Genomic DNA, 21,282 nt, shown 5'->3' on the forward strand with positions numbered 1-21,282 from the left:
TTACCATCTTGCAAAACAAAGTGGTCATATTAATATAGTGGCTGAATGCAAGTTAATGAGGATAGGAACCCCAGCCTGGTCAAAAATCACTTGATACAGTTCTCCTCACCTGAGTCCTTTTAGAAGTAAGCGATGTGCCAGAACGGAGGCAGATCCAACGGTGTAGTTGGGCTCAGCATGTGGGTAAGGTTTAGTCCTAAGTTGAGTTAATGAGGAGGTAGACACTAAACAGTCTTTGGGCAAGAATTAATTTGCGACTATTTGTACATAATTGCCTATTTTGGTTTCCTTCCTGCTTTGTTGTGTTGTTCCACGCTTGCTATTTTTCTGCTAAGCAGGGGCTGGTCTGTGCTCTGTGACTCAGAAGATGCTGCTCCTGCAGCAGTAGGCTGACAGACTGCAGCAGAGGTACATTCTGTCCGATTTCAGTTGTGAAGATGATGCTTTTTCCCCAGAAAGCAGTGCCTGGAGACAGGTTTTCCCCACTGCATCCTGTGTGTGATCCTCAGGCTCTTGTCTTGTATTTTACAGGTGGACCAGGCAGCAGCTGGGCTTCTGGCTCTTGGCCTGAAGAAGGGAGACCGGCTGGGAATGTGGGGTCCCAATAAATACGAGTGGGTTCTCATGCAGTTTGCAACTGCCCAGGCAGGAATCATCCTGGTAAGGAGTTTGCTGTGTCTGGGTTTTCAGCAGTCTGTTGGGAAAGGAAATGGAGACAAAGAAGCGATAGGAGATATTGGAGAGTAAAGTTTGTTGTCCCTTTTTCCCATGCTCTTACCCAGCACGTTGGCTATAACAGAATCCAGTATTTAAACAAGATCTGTGCAATCTCTGCGTCTTTGTCCTCCACCATGTAGGAAAGCAGATTGCAGAGGAAGGAGCAGCAAGAAATGGACTGCTGTGAACGAGATTGCGGCAGCCGATGATAGAGACATGCTTTTGCCTATGGGTCCATTTGTGTGTAACATGCTGCTGTCCTAGAGTTATCAGTTATTTAGATCCCTCCTAAATAGGACCTGTATTGCTTCATGGTGCAGATGCTCACTTAAAAATGTAGTCCAAGTTGCATATCCCCCAAGGCCAATTTTCATTTGAGAGTATGACCTGTCACATTCACCAAAATGCATCTTATTTAGACAGTACTCCATAGTAAGGACTGCACTGTACCTCCTGGTCCGTTTTCTTCATCATGGGTCATCCCGGTGCCTGCTAAGGCACAGTAACAGGGTGGATGAGCATGGTTCAGGATGAACCTGATGTGAACTCAACTCCGGGGGCCAATACTGCTTCTGTGGAGAGCTGGGCAGGAGAAAGCTGGTATTTTCATGGTTGTCTGTTAAGAAACCTGGCTTGCTCCTGAGTTCTGAGCCTTCAGTTCAGTGGACTGAATGTCTGCCTGGGAGACAGGAGGTCTGGTTTCTATTCCTGAAACTCTGTTGTGACTATCTGACCTCACAGAAATGTCTTCTTCTCTTTTTTGATTTTTTTTTTAATGCAAACACAGGATTCAGCTGTGTGATTTTTCTGGTGAATGTGAAACCCCTGTGGTGGGGAGCTCTTAGTTCTGCAGGTTGGAGAGGAGGAGAGGCTTTGAGTGCAACTTGTCCCGGGGAGAGCTTGTCTGTTGGAATATGTGTTAGGGGAGAGGGTTTTCAAGGCAAGGGTAACTCTGATCACCCTTCTTGTTTCTCCCTCTTAAGGTGTCTGTGAATCCAGCCTACCAGGCTCTTGAGCTGGAGTTTGTCATCAGGAAGGTTTGTACGGCACTTGCTGGTAATGCCAATCGATTCGTTACAAAAACGCATACAAATAACCATCTGTTAAAGGGGATAGTGGGGACACAGTACAGATGAGCTTCTGGTTAAGCGCTTGGGCATATCAGGGAGAGCTGGCTGGAGAGCAGGGCTGGGGGGGCCGTGTAGAGGGAGCACCACCACGCAGTGACCAAGGGGATGAAGCTGCGATTAAGTGGTCGCGTTTGTTGCTGTTCCCCTTGGCTGCCACCCTGTCCGTTTGATGGAGACTTCTGCATCCTTCTCATCCCTCTTTCTCTGCTGAAAACCGTGGACTGCCAATATTAGACCAATACTAACCATACCTGCCAGCAGTGGTTTACTAGGGAGTGAGGAAGACAAGGCAAGACTAAATATCTGACCCAGAGACTGTTCCGCCCAAGAAGCTGGCAGCCAGGACAGCAGAAACTATGTAGTAACAGAGTGTGGCTGCAATCTCTAGAGGCAACATCAGTCTTAAATCACTTCTAACTTTCCCACACTCATGCTCCAGCCTGCCCGGGAGCCGTCCTGCCTGGCTTGGTGCCGTCCTGCCTGCCTCCCACTCGGCGCAAAAATCACCGTCCGGGATTTTAACCTTGAAAGTAGAAAGGAGGAGGGCTCAGAAAGGACCAGCCTACTTCGTAGCTTGTTTTCTCCTTCCCAGATGTGTCCTAGGCCTTGCTGGCCTTGAGTTTAACCTGGTTTAAGTCCTAGGTATGGCCAGTGCTTGACATCTTCCTGCTGTCTGCTTGTGGCTGCCTCAGCTACCCTCGTGTACCTGCCTGGGTTTGCGTTTGACTGGTGCTCTGCACATTGCAGTTGAAACTGTTCTGCCTCCTTAGCTCCAGTAATGAGGAATCCAGGCTGCTAAACATTTGTTGACTAGAGATTAATCCTGTGGTTTGTTCCACTTTAAATCAAAGGCTGATATTAGAAGAGCTGGAACCACATCTTGGTCTTCCCAGCACCATGCAAGTGTTGGCTTTACCTAGAAAGAAGTGGATAATTTCTAGCAACAAAAAGAGGCTTTTTTCTTGCATCGGTAACTCTGTAGTTTGGTTGCAGGGCTGTAGTTTGAGTTCCCATTTAATCCTTCGTATAGTCCTTTTACGCGAGCCTCACTGGTGTCACTCCAGTTTTCAAGCGTTAGGACGGAGCACACTGCTGCGGCGCAGCACCTCTCTTCTAGTGCGGATGTCCTCCTGCTTCTCTCACCAGGTGGAAATGTAGTTGGCAGCAATTTCTTTTTTTCCCCAGTGAGACCTGGCTTTTGTTTTCCTTTCCATCCCTGTGAGTCAGACCCTGCTCTGATTTTTCTCCTCCAGTGTAAATCTGGACTGTTGATGGGGTAAGAGCAGAAATGTGCTTCAGCTCCATCGGGGATTACGCCTGTCTCACCCTCCCAGGTTTTGTGTTTGTAGCTTTCCCCATATACCTTTGGCACTGGGATCTCTGGTGTCCCTCACCCCCCTAATTATTAGTTTGTGTTTGCCCATTTGCATAGCAAATCCCCTGAAGACTTTAGGGGTTGCATCCTCTCAGCCTGTGCAGTCCTGTCCTTGCTCCATCGGGTTCCCTCCCTTTGGTATATACAGAAATAGGTGCCAAATAACCATTCGTCTGATTCCTGCTGTATTTCCAGGGCTTTGTTAAAGCAAACCGATGTCAGCTCTTACATGGCAGGTCCTTTGAAGAAGGGTCTGCTGCCATTCAGGTTGAGACCAAGTGGGAGATGCCCAACTAGAGACCCTTATCTCATACAGCATCTGCCCTGCAAGCTCCTTTCCTCCGGTAGCGTCTGTTTTCCAAAACTAGTTCAACCAGAATACTAGTTTGAAGGAACTAATAGCAAAAAGTTACAAAGGCCCAAAACACCCCAGAACAGGCTCAGTTCCCTGGGTTCTGGGCAGACTGTTCTAGAAAATAGAGCAAATGTTTGTCTTCCCTTCTGACAAACCCCAGAGGGTACTTAGAAATAATTTATTGGCATAGCCTTGGTCTCCTTATTTCACGGACCTTGGGAAAATAATGAAAACAGCCATGTAAATCATTTATGTAAATAGTTTATTTGACAAGAATGCGTTTTTTGGAAGATCAAAGGAGTTTGCAAATCTGGGTCAAATTCAGCAAATCTCCTCTGCTAAAAAAGAAATTCTTGGAGTTATTAAAGCGCTTTGTTTCAGGATTATGTAAATGTAAAGGTTGAATGAAAAATGTTTCAATTTTCAAAATAGCTAACTCTTTAAAAAGAGGTGGAAAAATCTTAGGAAACAGAACACCTTAAAAAAAAAAATCCCACAGCAAAGCCTTGGCTTGACCTGAGAAGCAGTCTTTAGGTTTTCTTGCTTTTTCAAAGTTCCTCAAACATCCTCATTTCAGATCAACTAAAATGAATTTTTTTTCTTCATCTTTTGGGACTGAGCTTTTTGTTAGCGTTGCGACTCCTAATCTGAAAAACCAGTTGTTTGCCTTATGCTTGCAATGAGGAGTGTTGATCCTGGGAGAAGGAACCTCAGGCTGCAGCTCTGCCCTCTTGCCCAGCAAAAAGCAACCAGCCTGTCCCGAACCGAACGCCGGGAAGGAGCAAAGCACCGGCTGCACACCGGGATCAGGGCTCGGGGTGCTGGGTGTGCAGTAACAGCACCCTGCCCTGCGCTTGCGGGGTTTTACGAGTGCAGAGCTGCACGGGCTCGGTTTGCGTTTGCCCTGGGTGAACCTGTCTGCTGGAGGGCATGTCCCCAGCCCCGGGAGCGTGGCTGCTGCACCCTCACTGTGCGAAGACCGATGTTATGCTCTTCAGTGAATCTTTAAACCACTGCACACTATGGGTCTTACTAGGAAGAGTTAAAAATCTCCAGGTTTAGTCTGGAGAGAGCTTATTGTATCATGTGCTTATAGAAACAAGCCGTGGAGAAGAACCCCGTGCGGTGTTAATGGCTAACGCTTGCTGTGTGGGGTCACAGGGCTGTGCACGTTCCTGTGATGGCAGTGACTGCTCTTTATCGTGTCCTGAACATCAACCCGACGTGACTTCTTATGAGTTTCTGTCTCCCTTCACAGGTTGGCTGTAAGGCACTGGTGTTTCCCACTCAATTTAAAACACAGAAATACTATGATATTCTAAAGCAGTCATGTCCTGAGCTAGAAAAATCCAGTCCAGGGGAAATAAAGAGCAAAAGGTGAGTTAGGAACATCTGGTGTCTTTGCACTGACCTCACAGCTGTGTCCTGCCCTGTGTCCTCTCAGCTGCACAGCACAGGCTCTAGCAGAAGGACCTGCCCAGGGTCTCACCTGAAGAGAATGGGTTAGGCTGTCCTGGAGGTTTGCCCTGACCAGTGTACGCCTATCCAGGCAGTTTTCTCCTTGCTCTGTTATTGCTAATGGTATTTTTCTTTCTACCAGGCTACCTGACTTATCCGTTGTCATCACAGTGGACTCCAAGCTGCCTGGCACCTTCCACATGGATGAGGTGATGCAGGCTGGGGACAGCAGCCATGTGAAGCAGTTAAGAGCTGTGCAGCGGACCCTCTCCTGCAATGACCCCATCACCATCCAGTTCACTTCAGTAGGTGGTTCTGCCTGCTCCATGCCTCGGGGTTGGGTTCCTTGCTGGGGACATGGGGGAAGAAGTGTGTGACGCTGAGCATCCCGTTTCCTTTGCTTTCTGCCCTCTGAGACCAAGCCCTGGTTCCATCTTCTGCTGTAGGATCTTGTAGCATTTCCCCTTGCTTCTTCCACTCTTGCTGCTCAGCCCTTTCTCAAGGGCTGATGGAGATGAGAGGGTGTCATGTGAATTCTGTCCAACTGAAGTTGGACCTTTTTTTTTTGTTTGTTTGGTTTGGGATTAAGATGCTGTTAAAGAAGAAAATAAAGTCTCCCAGGTCTGAACGGAGAACGAAATGTGAGGTCACCCCGGAGTCTGCCTGGGAAATCTCCCCAGAGCACACGTAGCTCATCCTCGGCAAGGGTGGCATCATTGCAGAATGCCCTGTGTCTTACAGGGGACAACGGGAAGCCCCAAAGGAGCCACCCTCTCTCACAGGAACATTGTGAACAACGCCAATCTGATCGGTCTGAGGCTGGGGATCACAGAGCAGGTAGGTCTCGGTGGGAACACCGTTTGGGGTGGTGTCCACTGCCCCAGAGAGACCACGTGCGTGGAGAGCGTTGGTGCTTGCTCAGCAGAAGGGCAGCATGTTTTGCTGCAAATGATGTTGAGGGATATTCAGGCATAACGTTTTTTATTTCAATGGAGTTTCACTGATGTTTCATTTTAGTTTCATGTTTCATTTAGTTTCAAGGTTTTTTTTTTTGGGGGGGAAAGATACTTTTTTGTGGGGGAAAAATTGTGAAATTAATCACTTTTCATTTGGTACATTTCAAGTAATTACAAGACTCTGGATGTTAGCTTTGAATTCTGTTCAATGAGGTTTTAATTTGTTTTACATTACTCATTTCATGTTGTGTATACAGTCTCGTAACTCTTATCAGGATATGACTTTTCTATTTGTAGTTTCTTTTAAAAATTGTTAAAGGCAAATATTTTCTTTTGAAGTGCTGAAGTAGTTATTTCTAACACAAAAGCTTTGATCCAGAAAAAAGATGGGTTGTTTCAATCAGTCTTCAGAGCCTTTGGTGTTTTTTCAAAAACAAATAAAATTAATAGCATGTGCCAAGTCCTGCATATTTCATGCTTGTCATAGCACTACCGTTCTTTTCTTCTGGCATATGATAAAATAATGTGTAAGCAATACCAGACCAAAAAAATAGAGCAAAGACAAGACACTGCAAAATTACAGAATGAAATTTTGACATTAAAAACTTCACAAAATTATTTTTATTAAGGGTGGGAAGCATCAGAGTCATGTTTCCACCTAACGGGAACACAGATGAATGTCAGATTTCCAGCAAGTTTTCAGCGAATCAGGGAAAACTTCTCTGTTCAGATCTTTGCTCTTCAGCAGTGAGATGGGCTAGTCATGGACTGGAAGATCTCCTCTCCTCACTGTTGTCTTTGGCTTGATCTTAGGACTATCGCATTGCCCTCCCTGCACCCCTCTATCATTGCCTGGCGTCGACAGGAGGCTGCATGGTGATGGCTCTGCACGGGTCCTCCTGTATCTTCTCATCGCCGAGTTTCGAGGGGAAGGCTGCTCTGGAGGCAGTGTCTCGAGAGAAGTGAGAGTTTGTTTGTGTGTTGCTGCAGAGGAGTTTGTTGCCTCGTGGCGGTGCTTTCCTCCCTTGTCTCGCCTGCCAGGCCGTTGCTCGTGCTCTTCCTTCCCACCATGGGAGAGGCAGGTTTGGTGGTGCACATACTTGCACAGGCAGTTCAGGAGCCTAAATGCGGTGTTTTCAGCTGTGCTTGGGAGTTTGTTGCACTTCTCGTTTCCCAAAAATAAGGGATCCTTCAGGTCACTGTAGGGCTTTGGCTGGAAAGCGTAGTGATGTCTTGGTTTGCTACAGCTGGTGTGTTTTTACACCTAACTACCTGCTCTCCTTCTCCAAGTCCAGCTCTGCTGCTGAGATTGTTGCATTTCCAGCTTGTTCTTCATGTGTAGCTTCTAAAACAAAAGAGCTAGTGTTGTGTCTGCATCATACACACATATACATATATATATTTATATATGTACGTATGTATATGTGCACTGATGAACAGCACATCTGCTATGCCTGCCTCCGTGCTGCTGTTCCATGGTCCGTGCGTGACGGGACGGGGTGCTGAGCTGGGGCTGCCCCCAGTTCCAGCTCTGCAGCATTGCATTTTCTCTCCCCTTCCTGAAGATGCTCCTTTCTATACGGCACGCCAACCATGTTTATAGACATGCTTTCCCAGCCGGACTTTGACTCCTACGACCTGTCAACTCTCCGGGGAGGTAAGACTCAAATGGAAAAATCCCGAGAAACTGGATATTACTGCTTCCTTGCTTGGGAGGCTGTATTAAGCTTTGCGAGCAAATGGCTCTTCTGGAGGGAAGAGTTTAGTTGCACGAGCCTTGTGTTTCACTGTTAATTTGATGCTGTTTCCTTTCCTTGGGGTTTCTTTCAAGAGTTACGTATTTTTAGGACTCTTCTTTTGTCTTAAGCTACTCTAGGGAAGGACCTTTCTGTTTTTTCTGCAAGGGAAGATAGCAGCAATAGCCTGATTTTGCTCAGCTCTCGTCTCACCAGCCACCACCGTGTGGCAGCAGATGCTTTGTGTGCTTTAGGCTGGTGCAGTCCCTAAAGCAGAGCTGCTCTGTGATTTCTCTGACCTCAAGTTTCCTGCCTGTTTTTGAAGTCATTCATCTAAGCACTGGAGAGGAGTTGGAGCTTTTTCTCTTGTCGCAGACAGCCTCGGAAATAGCTGAGCCAAAATGGGGAGACCCCCAGCCTTTTTGAGGCAATGGCAGCACAGAGAGAAGATGGTGCTGGAGCACAAAGAAACGTTTAAGCGGATTACCTAATGATCTGTTCTGTGGAAAATGACCCTGTTTCATATTGTTCCCCAGCAAAGCCTATATATTACCCCACTCTTTTGCTCCATCATCCTAGGACGGAAGAGGTGAAAACGTGGTCTGCCCTCTCCCCAAAGGGCTGCTCTGTGCAAGGCAGGAGGAAAGGCTTTTGGTTTTATGGTGGTGATGATCGCTGAGAGTGTTTGTCCTGCTAAAAATCTGTGCCTCTTTCTGCTCTGAATCTTTCCTTCTTGGGAACTGCAGCTTGGACTAGGTTTGTGCTATAGAGTTTATTTTCCTAACAAGTGAACTCTGCCAACCCTTAATTCGTTCAGGCAAACTGGCCTTGCTGCAGCCTTTGCGTCTAGAATAACTAGGACCTGTATCCATAAAAATAGGAAGTATTTTGACAGGAACCAGTGTATCCCAAAGGTCTTGCCAGCATGTAAACCTGGGAGTGCAGAACCTTCTGAGGGACCACTCCTGGGGAAAAAAGAGATGGTTTCCAAGACGGTCATCTTTTCCTCTTTCTTCCAGGAATCATTGCAGGTTCTCCTGTTCCCCCTGAGATCATGAAGATGGTTATCACCAAGATGCACATGCCGGAGATTGTGGTGAGTCGTGGTTGCTGTGACTAGAACTACAAGTGGCGTTTGTTGTGGTGAGACCCTGAGTTTGGGCATCTCTGCACCGCAGCGGTACCCGGTGGTGCCGGAGCTGCTGGGATCAGGTGTGACAGGACCGTGGGTGCGAGGCCGGGTGGAGGAGTGAAGGTGTAGAGGGGCTGGGAGGAAGAAGGGGGATTCTGCCTGGTTGCTGATGGGGTGTCTGGGGAGGAAGCTTTGTAAGAAGAGAAGGCGTTGCATTCAGTGTCGTAAACTGAGCTTCTGCTGGTGCATTTCAAAGTTTTTATAAACCCTTCTGTTGTACATGCTGCAAGGATGAATGATTATGGAAGAGGTGTTGACGGTTTGTATCGGTGTGGGTGGGTGCACGTCTTCACCTTGCTGTGGAGCTGTCAGGTTTCTTTCGCCATCCTGGACTGCATGCAGATATAAAACCTTGTTGCATGCTACGCATTTGAGTCTGAACGTGGGAACGGCACGAGCAGCACCAGGTGTTGCATTGCTAGAAGGGCAGCACGTGTTGCAGCACACATGCTGCTGCTCCGTCGCATGTCGCTGCACCCTTGGCCTGTGCAAGAGCATCAGCATGTCCTGCATGTGGAGGGGGACAGGCCACCAGCAAGGGGGTCAGTGGCACTCCAGGTGACATGTTTTGTAGGCAGGTCCTGCCATCTGCACGTGTGTGCCTGTGAGTGAATGGCTGAGCCAAAAAAAGGACTTTTTTGTTTTACTTTAAAGGAAATAACTTTGGTGCCACGCTGCTTGCAAGTGCTGAGGAAGCAGACTGTTGTGATGGATAAACACGTGGGGCTGGAGTCAGATTAGGCGTGTTATTTTTGGCAGACCTGGACCACACCAGGGTTTTACAGGGACGACTGTGTGCTCTGCCGCCGATCAGGGGAGTCCAGGGCATCTGTCCTGGAGCCATCTCGGAGGCAGTCAGGGTTTTTTTTTCCTGGATGTGATGCTTTTAATGCCAAGCTGAAAACACCAGGGACAGCCCTGGTGCCATTGCCCGGACTCTGTCAGGTGACAGCTACCTATTTTTATAGTAGGCTTGAGTTTGGCCTCACAAAATATTTTCAGATGTTACTGTAAGTGCCCAGGACTCATTAGGTGTCACATGTTCCTGCTTTGTAGAAAGAGAAATAATAAAACCCTTCCAAACAGTTGCTCTGCCCATAGAATAAAGAGGATTAAGTCTATATTTGCACCACCGGTCTCGTGTTACTTCTGATCCCCCAGCCCTCAGACAGACACAGGGAGACTTGTTGTATTCATCTTTGCAGCAAGAGCTTTATACAGAAGATGTACATAAGAAAATATACAATTTGATTTCTATATAGGAGACAGAGGAGTTTTCATCCTCTTAAAGGTCATTTACACTCAGTTACAGAGGAATAAATATACATACATTTATATAACTCTTTAGGATTAAAAAACACAGTTAAGTTGCAACTGTGGTACTGTAATAGCCGTGGCAATAAACCACAGTCATCCTGGTGTCCTGCTAGATCCTCTGGAGTACGGGCAGAGAGAAGAGGAGGGGTGCCCAAGCCAGGCTGCACAGCGCACACCTTCTCCTCTCGGACGTACGTGCCTCTTGGTAGACCCCACAGAGTGGGAGGGAATCCAGTCTTCAGATGGCTCCAGTTTTGGGGTTTCCCAGTACTGCTTCACTTAAAGGATTTCTGGCCCACCTAGAGAGATTGCTGCCTTCTGGCGTGAAAGGGCAGCTCGGTCTCGGGGCCACCGGTTCTTGGGCGTTGCTTCACCTATCCCCCTCAGCCCTGGCCTGCAGGGATCCCCTCCGTGGGAAGGCAGAGGAGTCTCTTTGCATGGGTTGAGACCAATTTTCCTGATCAAGCAGCTGGGGGAGTGATGCTCCTACCTTCCTACTTGCTTCCACTCCACTGGAAGGGGAGAGACAGCGACCAACTGGTTGATCGGGGACGTGGGTTATGTTGCCTCTGAGAAAGATGACTGTGTTTTACCGGCAGGATCTAGGTTAGCTTGTCTTAGTATGGTCATGCATAGTTTAGTTTTTAAAAATGCCTCTTTTAAAATATATAGATGTCGGAAAAGATTGGAAAGGTGGATTCCATCCTGCGATCAGCAGAGAAGCGGGGATTCGGAGGAGGCTGGATGTGTTTGGATATATCAGAAATGTTTCCTGATAGGTAGGAGAAGCTTAAGGAAGGACTCAGAAGTCAGTAGTTTTCTGATGGTTGAAGTGACCGGTCACCAGGACAGGCCATACCGGGGCTTGCTAGGGGAAAAAAAGAGAGGCCACATGTTTAAGGGGATTTTTCAAGCAGATCAGTCAACTTCTAGCATTTGTCTGTTTATTTTTACAGTGGGTGAATGAAGCCTGTACTTGAAAGTGAAGAGTTAGGAGTCAAGGAGCCATTACGAGTTCCCACAGTAGAGGAGATGGGTTAGTCCTGTGACCTCTTCTGCCAACTCTCTACGTGACGCTTGAGTATCTTGCCCAAAGCGCTGATGGTCAGTGAGCGCTTTCTTCATAGAGTAAGAAACCCAAGAGTGAAATTTTCAAGAGCAGGGAATTATTTTGGTGCCCTGGTTGTGGAAATCCAGGGCAGGCAGATTTTTTTTAGAAACTACGAAGCAGCTTTTCATCTGGAATGCGGTCATTGAGCCAAGTCACTGGTTATCCCTGAAATACAGACCCTCATAGCTGACATCTGAGAAAGCTGCCTGGCTCTCAAGAGGTGCACAGTGAAGTCAAAGGTACTTCATATTCCTTAAAATCATGCTCACCACACTGGAGTGGGTTTGTGTGCCTGCATTTTGGCACTCACACCTGAAGGTACCGAGCTTTGTCTTCTGCCAGACTGGAATAAATTGTTTTCTATTTCATTAATGCTTGCAAGCTTGTTTGAGAGAGTTGGGTGGAAGGTGCTATAGAAAAAACAGGTATTATTGTCATGGTTTTCTTACTCTCATCATGGAGGAGTGAACGGGAATTGAGTTCAGGCAGGGAGAGAAGAAGGTTAAGAAGGGCCAGACCTGTAAATGAAATACATTTAAGTATTGTGGTTTAGAAAACTGAAGTTTTTCCGTCCTTGGAGCGGAACTTTACCCGCCCTATATGGAACGACTGGTATTTCCATCTCTAATCCATAAAACCTCTGGCGCTGCAAGAGAAATAACCACTTTAGGAAGGCGCAGAGCAGCTGGCATCATCCCTGACATTTTGGTCATAAATTTACTTTCTCCATCCTGTTATGCATATCTTTAGTGGACTGGGGACCAAATGGCCGTAACTAGGCTTCGGGCTTCTGCCTCATCCTTTCCTTTAGGAAAGGGCACAGTGACAACCCTCGTTCACAAGGTCACTGCACTTAACAAATGAGCAAAAGTCCATTTCCCAAGAGCTTACAAACTTGCAGGCTCATCCAAAGTCCTTTGGAATCCATACAAGCTCCAGACATAATCCTGGGATGGGGAAAAGCAAAATGCTTGGGATGGAGTGATGACAGCTGTGGCTTTCTTGCTGCTCTCTGCACTGAATTTAATACTCTTGGTAGTTTCCATCTGTGGAAGGTGTTTGTGTGGTAGGTTTTCACAGTTGGTGTTTGGATTGGTAGATGTCAGCAAGCTCATTGCTCAAGGGAAAGTCAGCCCTGCCTCTGAATCACCTTCTGGACCAGAACACTTTATTCAAATAATATTTGCTGTCTCAAACCTTCCTCTTCTGGGACACTCATTTGAAGGCATCAGCCCTTGTTTTTAAATACCTGAGTGTCTTGGATGGGAATTGTACTTGCTGAAAGGCAGGTGCTGGACTGAGAACTGCTCCTTATGGAAGACATCTATTTTCATATGGGCTGGGCAGCCTGGGGCCAGATTTCCCAGCAATGTCCTGCCCCGGATGTCAAACTAGACTTGGAGGACCTTTACTAGGGCAAAAGGCTGAGCATCTCCCATCGGTTAGAAAAGTAAAGCGTATGTGATCCCAGCTCAGGGTAAGCGTGGGCTAAATCCACCCTTGTTTTGACACTTAAATACATGTTTCACCCTTACTTGCTGCCCCAGGCCTGTCTTTAGCCCTGTGTTTGTCATACAGGGTTGACTCCATCCCTGATGCTCCAGGCAGATTCTCTGCTCTGGGAGCCCATGGAACCCAGTATGGCCAGGAGATGGAGCAGCTCTGAGCGGAGGCGTCGGTGGGTGAATGGATGAGCCGTTTTGAGCCAAACCCTAGTGTCACTGAAGTCAGAGATGAAAGTCGCTGTACCTCAGGTGGCATCAGGGTTTGCTGTAGGTCAGACTAAAAGCTACCGATAGGAAGTGGCTCTATGAACCATCTTACGTGTTTAATGGCGGCTTCCCTTCTTGGACCTCTTGGTGGGGAGCTTGCAGGTGCGGAGGGCCGGGGTGTCTCTGATGGACTGTCCCCGGTACTGCGCGGGCGTAGAGCAGGTGTCCTCGGTGCGGGTGCGATTGCCCTTCAGCCACCTGGGACAATGGGGAGGAAGAAGACCAGGAGTTTACAAGAGGTACAAACCATCACGGACAACACTCATACCATGAACGGAGAGGGCAGGCTGGAGAGAGAGGTGCTGAGCCTGTGTGCAGCCTTCAGCAGCCTCCTCTTGTCTGGCACAGCTCAGGGGCACCCCCAAGGAGACCCCAGGGAACGCAGGGAGGGAAGGGAAGGGGCATGTGGTGCCGTACTTGCGCAGATGTGCTAGCTGGCAGTTGCAGTGCCAGGCGTTTCGGGAGAGCGTCAGCGTCTCCATTTTGTCGAAGGGGAAGTTGCGGGGCAGCTGGGTGAGCCGGTTGTTCTCCAGGTGAGCGGTCTTCAGCGTGGTCACGCCGGCGAAGGCGTTGTCTGCAAACTAAAGCACAAAGGTTTCTGGTGAGGAACACTGAGTTAGGGAAGGGGACTTCAAACCTGAGTGCCTCTGTTCAAGACCTAGTGGCATAAGCATGGAAGGAGCGAGAGAAGGAGCGGTGGAGGGGGGTCCTAGCTCGCTGGAAGCTCTGGACACCTAAGAGAGGCATCAGGCTGGTGGGCTCATGGGTGATGGAGCCTCCTGCCTGAAGAGAGCTACATCCCAAATCCATGCGGGATTGTCTTTGCAGCCACATCCCTAAATACAGTGAAGTCTGGCAGCTCCTCTTTATTTTTGAGCCATACTTCTCCATTCTAAATGAAGATATTTTCTGGGTGTATTCCTTTCCAAGGCTGGAAGTCCTTCCAGCGCCTGTTGCCTTGCCTGTCCTGGAGCGGCTGAAGGAGGGAGTGTTTGTGGCGTCTGAAGGGGCTGTAGACTTTGGCAGTGCCCGAGGGCTCTGAGTGGAAAGTTACACTTGGCCTCTGAGCAGTGTAGAAATAGAGGCATGTTTCCAGCACCTCAGCCTCCTCTGGTTTTTTTCCCATTTCCAGTGGGTTGTTTGCAAGGGATGCTGCAAGATTTGTCTTTTCTCAATTATGGGGCAGGCTTTAAGGGAAAGCCTCCCTTAATAAAGCTGCCAAAGAGAGGCGGGAGGCTGTAAACCTGGCTCTGCAGCCCTCTCCTCTCTTCCCTGAGGCCTCATCCCTGGCTTTTCTCAGCCCGTGGTTACTCAGGTTGGAAAGTTTCTTATTGAAAGCAAACCCCTCAACACAAACTTCGTTGGTGGTGATGAACTGGAGAGGGGGGTCATTGACAAAGCACAAAGCTCCTCTTGGCTATAACAAACCATTTATCCTGCTTCTCAAAGCAGGGGAGAGGAGGTCTAGGTCTACCAGAACACCCCCCCAAGTCAAGGACCTGTGCTCCCATTTCTGGCCAGAAGCTCGCATTCAGGCAGGACCATCGGAGTGTATTCAAGCTCTCTAAGCTGAAAAGCTTGACGGAGGAAATGCACTATTTTAAGCTGTGAACTTTTGTCATCTTCCAAATTAAGCAATGTTGGATAGGATTAGAGCTTAGCTAAGAGACTCCCAGAGTACTGTAGCTGTTGGACAGTCAGCGGTGCTGGCCTCTGCGGTCCAAAACCGAGCTGACCTTGGTAGGTTTTACTGTGCTGATAGTGGAGCTGCTCAGAGAGATGCTGGCACGTCGTGCAGCAGGGCGGTAGCCTGGCCACGTTCTGGTTTGGACAGTGGTGTACTGTCTCAGCTGCTCATTCCTCTCCCAGCCTCATGAGAAGAGTTCACATCTGCTGGTAACAGCTGCTGCGCTGCCTGCCAGAGTATGCGTTTGTAAAGAAATTGGTGAATTTTCCCCTTATTTAGATGGAGGACTGCTGCTGTAATGTATTTTGCAATAAATACATAGAGAGGGGCATACATAAAGCTTCCAGGATCTGCATTGCCTGGTTTCTTGTTGATGTACGTGGTGGGTCCTGGCCCATGCAACACAGCCCTGCAGGTGACTGGTGCGGGTCTGTGATGCTGGTGGGGAAGGGGAGCTCTGTGCTGGAGCTGCAGAGCAGCCTGAGGGCTCTCGTTCTGCTCAAGTGCAATATAGGCTGGGATAGTTTCATGTGGAAGGGTGTTGCACTTGATCAGCTCGAAAAATCTTGCAGCCATGCAGGGAGCAGCTAAGGACAGTATTTATGTGACGGAGAAAGAGCTGCAGTCAAGATGCCAGCGGCATTTAAAGTATTTGGTAGTGATTTCCTAGGTCATGAGGCCTCTGTGATTAGATGTCTCCTAGCAGAGCAAAGTTCACGTGTGGACCGTTTGGATACAAGGCCTTTGAGGATTTGAAGAGAAAACTCTGAGCTGGGATGGGAGCTTTGTTTTCCTGAAAGAGAACGCAAGCCCTAAAGCTGCAGAAGCCATCCCTGTTAGTGTTGATCCCGTGAACTGGTCTTACTGGGCTGTTGGGGAGGAAAGGAGGCATCTGGCTGCAGAAGAGCCTTTAAAGGTCCTGTCCACAGGTGGTCACTGAAAAGAAGAAAGTCTTTTTTGCTGGCTGGAATTGTTAACCCTTGCTTTTTGGCCAATCCAAGGACACTTAATTCCCTGGAGCACCTCAGCATCATGGGTTAGTCTAATTTCTTCAACGTATAACTTAGGACTCTGTCTCTACAGCTGGTACAAAATTTAAACTGTAATTTTTGATTTGCACATGATTAAAGTGCCTTAAAACTGAGTCTACAAAAGTGCTGTGACAGCATGTCTAAGGTCTTGCCTAGAGAGGTCAGTAGATTGTCTTCAAGTGTTGGGTTTGCTTATTCCCATCCTGGAGAGGTTAGTGCTGAGAGTGGACAAGGATTTAAATACTGACTGACTGCTACTGAGCTGTGTTGGGTAGTGTTGTTCTCCACCTGGGCAAGCTGTAATTCCAGTTTTTGAGCACTTTGGGATGCTTTATCCCCTTGAAAACTCTGGTGTGCTCTATTCCTGGTAGCTTTCAGGTGATCTGCTCATCCCTGTGAGGCTCTCTGAGTTGTTCCTTGTTGCTAAGAAATTCTTTTTCACCACATTTTCCTGCGCGTGGTGGGTGTTGCTTTGCCGTGAAGTCCTAGCCTGCCTTACCTGGATGCCCTTTGTCTTTGGGCTTCCTGGCAAAGCATCAGCCCAGGGAGAGCTGTTCTGCTCTGCCTGCAGCACCCTCCCTTTCCAGTCACGAGGGGTGCACCGAGGACATGGGGCTGCAACAGGGTGCTGCTCTTCTTGCACTGTGCTTGTTTCTGTTCTTGCACTGCCTGATGTTGCAGAGGTCCCAATGCAAGTGATTCCCTGAGTGTGATGCTCCTGCCTATGGATCATGCTTTCTCACAGAAGAAGGGGGTTGTTTTGCCATTTGGGCTACCTGAATGTCCCTCCTCCTTTCCAATGGGAACAGGGCCCCTTTGTAAGATGCTACGAGAGTTCCTTTTGAGAGAGCATCAATAAACAAACTTTCCTTTGTAACGTGTAAAGTTGGGAGGCACGGCGGGAGGTGAAGGTGAAGGTCTGTATGCCTACCTGTCTGCAAGGTGTGGGTAAGAAACCGCTGCTATTCATAGCCCCTCCCGAGGAGTCCCCCCCTCCCAACCTACAACAGGTACCCAGGCTGAACGAAGGAGGCAGAACGGTTCAGCTCTGCGAGGTGGCAGTGCCCTTCAGTCCCTCCAGTACGAGGCAGACACTCTCATCCCACGCCTTGTGTCTGGGATGATGGAAGGTTGCTAATTATCCTGGAGCACCCCAAATACCTTTCTCAATGACTGGTGTCACCTCCAGCTTGGGAGGGAATGTGCTGCCTTTTCCAAGGAGTTTGATCAGCTCCAGACGATTTGGTTTTGCATAAAATAACTCAACAGAAGGGTGGAGTACTCTCTCTCATCCCTTGTTTGGGCCGTGTCAGGGCTGTTATCAGCTGGCCAGTGCCTCGCTGTCTGCAGAGCCTGCAGACCTGCATCTCCCCTCTCCTCTGCAAGGAAGGGACAGCAAACCAAGGGTTTTGTGAAGGAGGGTGAAATCAAGCCCCGTGTTTCTTATCTGGAACAAATGGAAAGGACTCACCTTCTTCAGTTTCATGTTGTCCAGGTTGAGTGTCTGCAGGTAACGCCCGAAGGACTGGAAGGCATTATCAGGGATGACCTCGATTGGATTATGAGAAAGCTTCAGTTCCTCCAGCACTCTCAGCTTACTCATTGCGTTCACAGGATAGCTGCTCAGCTGGTTCTTGTCCAGGTGGAGGACAGCGAGGTTTTCTACATCCTCCAGAGCCCCGGGCAGGAGGTTGGTGAGGGAGTTGTCAGAGAGGAAGAGCCAGCGCAGGTCTTTAGCCCCGCTGAAGACCCCTGGTTTCAGTTCCCGGATTTTGTTGCTGCCTAAGTGCAGGATGAAGAGGTTGACAAGAGGGGAGAGGAGCCCTTTGGGTAGGTCTGGGATCTTGTTCTGGTCCAGGTACAGGTAGGTGAGCTCAGATAGGTCATCGAAGGCTCCTGGCTTTATGACACTGATCTGATTATCAGTGAGATAGAGGTAGACCAGGCTCTTGAGCCCCCGGAAGGCTCCGGTCGAGATCTCCTTGATCCGTGAGCTCTGGAGGTGCAGGGACACCAGCTTTTTCATGTCGCGGAAGCCGTTGGTCGGCAGGACAGGGAAGTTGTTCTTCTGCAGGTTGAGAAGCCGCGTTTGCTCAGGCACTTTGGGAATCTTCTTCAACCCCGCGTTGTCGCAGATGACGTGCTGCAGGTCTCCACCGTGGCAGTGGCAGCTTGGGGGACATGCCTGCACGATGGAGGCAAGACATGCCAGTAGGCTGAGGACACTGAGGAAGAAGCCTGACCGATTCATGGTCAGATCTGGAATTAGTGTGGTGGGAAGAGAAGCAGGAGGAGGAGGAGGAGGGAGATGGGTGGGAGAGAGAGAGTAACTGGGTTTGCAGCATGCTGAACACAGCCCTATTTATAATGTTATTAAAAAGCAAAATCCCTTCCCACAAACCGCAGGCAGCAGCCAGTTGGAAGCAACTGGCTTTGGGAACTTACTGTGAGCTTAACCCCTTGGCACCAGGCAGAGGAGTGTCCGCGGTCCTGCCTGGCCCCGCTGCCGAAGTGACTGTGCAGAGGTAGTTTTCCCCTCTGCAACAGGGAGGCAAATGGTCAGGAAGAACAAATGCAGACCTGCTCTGTGGGGAACCTTTCTGGTCCCTGCAGAGCCGAGCAGGGCCCAGATTCATCACTGGGGGGAAAACCAACCTGTTTGGGTTGAACGGCATAGCAGGGAGCACTGCTGTGCTCCGCAGCTACCTTGTGCTGAAGCTTTCAGCAGGCTCCTGGGCTGTATTTAGCCTCAGCTGGTTTGGGGAGAAGCACCTTGTCCTGTTATCACAGAGGAAGGTTTTTGGGGGGGTCTTGTCTTGCTGATTTCAAAGGAGTTTGCCCGAGCAGGGACCGGAGAAGATGGGAGTGATACAGGGTTATGCCAATGGCCAACAGCACTGTAGTTGCTCTTGGGATGCAAAATTTTGGTTGAAGACTTCCAGATCTAGACTGCACCTAGGAGTTGGCCAAGAAAGGGAGACCAAAGACAGTCTTAATTTCTGTTGCGTCTTTCCTTCGAGCAGTGGAGCGTGACACATCCAGAGCTGGTCATGGTCAGGAGACCTGTGTGAGGGTTTTTTTTCTCAGCACGTGGCACTGTGGAGCAGTGTCTGTTGCCTTCCAACAAGGGATGGGGCAGTGGCAGAGCCTGCGGGGAAGCGGTGGGGCATGGATGGTGGATGTGAAATGCTGGACAGTGGTGCCCTGCTGCGTGCCTGGCTCAGATGAGGTGGATGGCAATGCCTATGGCTCTTGACACAAAGCTGTGGACAGGGAAAGGCGTGGGCATTGGTAAAGGGATGGTGAAGTAGCAGAGCAAGGAAATAGCTGCTGGAGCTGGGACTAGGGTCTGCCTTGGCTCCTGTCTTGGGGTAGCAGTGGCAGAGGTGAGTTAATGCAGGGGATGTCCCTTCTCTCCCGACAGAGAAGGCTAAAGCAAAGCGGTTAAAAGCCCCAACGCCTGCTTCTGTCAGTGTGAAGAGAGAGATCCAGGGGTTGTGGGGTGGGGTTTGGAAGTGGAACATTTTGAACTGATTTCCAGCCAGTTCCTGGCTGCAGCAAACAGCTGAGAGCCGAGCACATAACTGTGAGCTTGTTGAGATTTCTGTTCCTGAGGCTGGCTGCAGAGCCCCAGCGGAGCTTTTGCAGAGGCGAGACAGGCTCAAGAAAGGGAGGAAATCCAAGGGCTGACTTAGGACACAGACTGGCTTATTCACCGAGATTTCTGGGTTTTTCCATTGTTGCAATGAGGAATTAGCCAGCACTGCCGAGCATGCTCCGGACGGTGTTATGCAAACTGCCTGGCAGCCCACGCTCTGGTCAGCAGCTGTCAGTCTCAACGGTGTTTTCGTTGCATGACTGATTTTTGGGGGAGAAAGGGGGCTTCTGGGGTGTGAATGTAGGTTCTGGTGAGCCTGTGGGGCAGATGGGGTTGGCCGAACAATGATGCAATGTGGGACCTCAGCGCAAACCAGGCCATGTCAGGCTTCCGATGTTTGTCAGCCCTGAGGTGCAATGCCCTGCTCTCGAGCAGCTGGGGCCTTGCCACTCGCTTGGCATCAAGTGCTTCTCCTGCCTCATCTCCGGAGGGATGCTCTGACCGTAGGAGCTCCAGGCTCCTGCTGGAGGGACCTCCTGCAGGACTCGTTACTGTAGGGTTTAAAACTCTTTGATCAAAACCATGGTATTTTTGCTTATGCCTGATTCAGTAGGCACCGCAATGGTCATGCACATGCTTTGGTCTCTGGAGTAGCTCTTTGAGTGTCTTGGTCAGGACCTTTGAGACAGCGGAAGAGGAGGTAGACAGAAGAACCCTCTGTGTTTTCCTCCTTTGCCTCTCCAGGTTGATCAGGACTGAGAGTGCCCCTTCAGTGTGTGCTGCTCAAAAAGGTCAGACAGTGAGCTGGGTGAATGACTGGAAAAGAAAAAAAAAAAAAATCACCTCTAAGGCATCACCTTCTATCCACTGATAGATTTTTTTTTTTTCTCCCTTCTGAGCAGGTTCAACCACCTTAGTTTTACTTGTAATCATTTGATGAACAATTCCTGCAGTTATGTACCAGCTATACTGTGCAAGAGCAACTGATGGGTGAGATTTAACATCCAGCCTGTTTCTGCTGGATGCTGAAGCTAGGTAGTGTGTCCGTGCTCCCTCCCCAAGTGCAGCTGATGTCTGATGCTTGGTTTTCCCATCCCCTTGCGAAAAATACCAGCTAACAGCTTACTGCTTCTGCAGAGATTTCGGCCAGCGTGGGTCAGATTGGAGCAAAAAGCTGGTGAGGGCATTGCAAACTCCATCCATAAATACATCCCACCCATGTGTATTTCTGGAACAAGACCCTTTTCAGAGGTTAAACCACCCAAACCTCAAACCATCTTGTCATCTTTCTTCCTCTGAGGATAAATTTCCCTTTCTTCTACCCTTTATCTCTTTGCTGGCTGAGACTGCAGATTTTTGGGAACCGGGATGCTCTCCCCGCAGGGATGTGTGTGCTGTGGCTGGAGCAGACAGGCTGTGGGCAGGGGTAAGACCCGTAGCTTCCTTGTGAAGACGCCGTGATGTAGCTGCCACGATGCTGGTGCAAGGTGGGAAGCCGTCCCGACCCCGAGGGCTCCCCGCCAGCCCCGTGCCTGCAGAGAGGTTAGGTGGATGCCGGGATGCTTTTGGTCTCGCGGTGCTACTGGGGGAAAGGTGTCTGTTTCTCAGCTCCATTTCTCCAGGCACAAATGTTGAATAAAAGGAAGTTCTTTCCCCTAATGTTTTTTTGATTTCCATGCCTCGGTGAGCACATTCCTGTGGCGGGAGCCGGTTGGCATCTTGCACAGCTGGCACCTCGCCCCCGGGCTCCCGGCTGTTTGTGTTTTGAGCTGCTCGCTGACGGGGTCTGGTCTTCCCGATGTGGCCAGCAAACACCCAGCGATCCTCAAAAGCTTGCCTGGGTCCCG

At 49.2% G+C, this 21,282-nt stretch overlaps 2 protein-coding genes across 2 annotated transcripts in view; one reads left to right on the top strand and one right to left on the bottom strand.

Moving 5' to 3' along the window:
- Positions 1 to 21,282, top strand: part of ACSF2 (acyl-CoA synthetase family member 2) — a 37,989-nt gene that overhangs the window by 7,679 nt on the left and 9,028 nt on the right. The window contains exons 3-10 of the mRNA XM_059828081.1: positions 532 to 660; positions 1,701 to 1,754; positions 4,836 to 4,954; positions 5,178 to 5,340; positions 5,777 to 5,872; positions 6,805 to 6,953; positions 7,557 to 7,648; positions 8,747 to 8,823. Of these exons, the coding sequence (XP_059684064.1) occupies positions 532 to 660; positions 1,701 to 1,754; positions 4,836 to 4,954; positions 5,178 to 5,340; positions 5,777 to 5,872; positions 6,805 to 6,953; positions 7,557 to 7,648; positions 8,747 to 8,823 (879 nt within the window). The remainder of the gene's footprint in view (positions 1 to 531; positions 661 to 1,700; positions 1,755 to 4,835; positions 4,955 to 5,177; positions 5,341 to 5,776; positions 5,873 to 6,804; positions 6,954 to 7,556; positions 7,649 to 8,746; positions 8,824 to 21,282) is intronic.
- On the bottom strand, positions 10,113 to 18,150 carry CHAD (chondroadherin). Its single transcript, XM_009816637.2, has 4 exons — positions 17,309 to 18,150; positions 13,537 to 13,700; positions 13,172 to 13,317; positions 10,113 to 11,104 (listed from the first exon to the last, which is right to left on the bottom strand). Exons 1-3 carry the CDS (start codon positions 18,086 to 18,088, stop codon positions 13,176 to 13,178), a joined length of 1,086 nt encoding a protein of 361 aa, XP_009814939.2. The 5' UTR covers positions 18,089 to 18,150; the 3' UTR covers positions 10,113 to 11,104; positions 13,172 to 13,175.

This window comes from Gavia stellata, chromosome 22 (genome assembly GCF_030936135.1).
Source record: "Gavia stellata isolate bGavSte3 chromosome 22, bGavSte3.hap2, whole genome shotgun sequence".
Classification (NCBI taxonomy): Eukaryota; Metazoa; Chordata; class Aves; order Gaviiformes; family Gaviidae; genus Gavia; species Gavia stellata.